Here is a 2900-nt window from a genome sequence, read left to right on the forward strand (position 1 = left end):
ACTGATTTAGAATAAGGTAAATGGCAATGGTTTACCAGTTGTGATGTATAATGTTAATGAAAAACATCAGCATTTTTCATGAAATCAAGTAAAACCGTAAGCTGTACATAATTTTATGACGAAGTTTTTTTAAATAAATTTGTTTTATGTCATTTGACATTTTATGTATGATTCGCTGTATTTTGTCGCGGTGAACTATGCCATTTGAAAAATGATGATGTCATTTTATTACAGAAAATTTTATTAGATCACTTCGTTTTTTTATTAGATCACTTAATATGAAATTCAATTGTACCAAAAACGTTATAGTGCTAATCAAGTAAGCAAAGCTAATTTTACAGAATAATAATAATACATTGCTTATTGTGTTGCATTAACGTAAGTCTGGAAGACAATACTTATATTACGTTTATATAAAAAGAACTTATTTTATTTATTGTATGTTACATAGAAGATAAATGACCAAATTATTAAAGCTGATATGTGTATAGTTTAATATGCTTCATGTTACAGAAAAACACCGGAAGCGTAATACAAAATCTAATGAAGGATGGAAATCGTACCAGAAGGAAACAATTTCGTGATCGTTAAAGAATTTGAACTACCAGCAATGATGGAAGAGTTGGAAAAATATTTTCCTTACTCTTTAAAAGTGTGTTACCTTTTAGAAACAACAAGAAGTAAATTTTATAAAATCATTAATCTTTTTTTTTCAAATTGCAGTTCCATCAAACTATTAAGACGTACCTGAATGATAGAGTGTGGCGATTTCAATTTTACAGAGCAAAGACATGGCCACAAGATCCTGTTTGTTTGCATTTTCCAGGTTGTACATATACGGTAGGCATTATAGCGTATAAGTTGATGAATGTGTTATCAAGACAATCATATATTAACAATATTATTTTTATTTTTTCCAAGCCGGATAACAGAACGAATGAAAGTGTAGGTATTTTTTGTCCACCGGACAAACTAGAGCGAATGGAATTGATTAAAGACGAAGACGTTCTGTTTGAATGGCATAGTCCACTATACATGAACTTTACACATGTAGGTATTATGTTTAAGATGGAAGAAATTTTCCGAGAAAAAGTTAATGGAAGACTAGAGGGTCACATTTACGGCGACATTTACGTACACGAATGTCCCGATGAGTTGAACTTAGTGCTAGAACCATTAGCAGCGAATGAAGTGATCATGAAACCTCTGTGCATCGACGACGTAAAGGATATACACGATTTATATCCAGCAGGTGATATCGAAAGTTTAGAGTTATTTGAAAAGCTAGTTACCCAGCTTCCAGGCTTCGGTGTGTTTAATCAATCGGATAATGAACTAGCTGCATGGAGTTTGCAGTCATATTATGGTGGAATGTTCTCCATGCAAACAAAACCAAAATTTAGAAGAAAAGGGTATGTGTAACATATAACAGGGGTTTGATTCAAATAATGCAATGCCTAGCCTACAAGGTGAAATATTTCAAATTATTTGTGGGAAAATTGCAACCTTGCTTTGGAGGTATGCCAGCATATACGGTATATGCTAGGTAATCATCACTTTTTTTATCCGCCCGCTCGATAACCCGCACCTCGATAACCAAAATGAAGCGAAGAATAGTGTTCGGTCCAAAGTAGTAATATTTGATTAAAAAGTTAAATACTTTTCTATTTTTTAAACTATAAGCTTTCTTTGGCAACATAAAAACGTATGAAATGTAATAATCAATTCATGAACCGAGACAAAAATCTGAAGTTTTTAAAAGCATATCAACACGTCATTCAACAATTCGCCCTTGATCAAGTGGGGATTACGGAGAACATACTGTATGAGAATCGATTAATCGCTTAGTAGAATGGTTCTATGAAAGTGAACTTTTCCATACGAATAAACACACAAAAATCCTCAACTCGACGTCAAGACGACTCGATTATAAGAATAGAATACGCCCGATTGCCAATAGTGAACCAGAGCATCTGGCCAAACCAAAATATTTGTTGTAATAGTTACCATTTTTAAAGCTACAATTACAACGTTGTATGTGTTGTATCGTAGCGTAATGACTAATAATGGAAATGAAAAGCTTACGTTACGTCAAATGAGTGTCTTGCCATTAATTAATAGTTAGTTGTAATGTGAAATATAGGGCCGGTCTGGTGGTACAGTCGTCAACTCGTACGACGTAACAACATACCCGTCATGGGTTCAAGTCCCGAATAGACCGTGCCCCCATACGTAGGACTGACTATCCTGCTATGGTAACAATAAGTCACTGAAAGCCAAGCTCACTTCACTAGTGGGTACAGGCAGGCCTGGACTGACTTCGGTTGTTGTTGTGCCAAAGAAGAAGAAGAATGTGAAATAACATAGTATAAAATAACTTATATCAAAAATCTCAAAATGCATGAAACATCACATTTCCCACAAATGATTGAAATCATTCCACCGAGAGAATCAAGTAGTCCATTATTTGATCCTGTACCTGTATTGATAAAATGAGAAATTTTATAATAGACTACTCATGATGTATTTTTTATTGTATTATAGATACGGTATTCAGCTAGCACAATCTCTGACTAAATTGGTAATTCGTCGCGGATACATACCCTTTGTTGTCATAGGCCAGAAAACGACGCTTCTCGTGGACTTTATACGAAGCTAGGTTTCAGAAAAGCTTTTGAAAGTGTTCGTGGCACATTTGTGCCATTAGTTGGGCGAAAATCATTTGCAGAATAATTTGACGTCTGACAAACAGTGTCAAATTTCAAATGAGGAAAACTGCACAATAGAACCAGCTGAGTTAACTAATGGTATTGCATCATACAAGGATAATGATAAATGCTGAATTTCATGGACCGTAATACATCTCTTAAAAGACCTGTATAGGATTGACATAAACTACT

At 34.2% G+C, this 2900-nt stretch overlaps 1 protein-coding gene across 1 annotated transcript; it reads left to right on the top strand.

The window, feature by feature from the left end:
• The first annotated feature begins 755 nt into the window (after positions 1-755).
• On the top strand, positions 756-2659 carry LOC121603060. The gene is made up of 3 exons (XM_041931794.1): positions 756-840; positions 933-1412; positions 2545-2659. The coding sequence occupies exons 2-3, from the start codon at positions 982-984 to the stop codon at positions 2657-2659; spliced, it is 546 nt and encodes a 181-aa protein (XP_041787728.1). The 5' UTR covers positions 756-840; positions 933-981.
• The last annotated feature ends 241 nt before the right edge of the window (positions 2660-2900 follow it).

Source organism: Anopheles merus, unplaced genomic scaffold (genome assembly GCF_017562075.2).
Source record: "Anopheles merus strain MAF unplaced genomic scaffold, AmerM5.1 LNR4000803, whole genome shotgun sequence".
Taxonomy (NCBI): domain Eukaryota; kingdom Metazoa; phylum Arthropoda; class Insecta; order Diptera; family Culicidae; genus Anopheles; species Anopheles merus.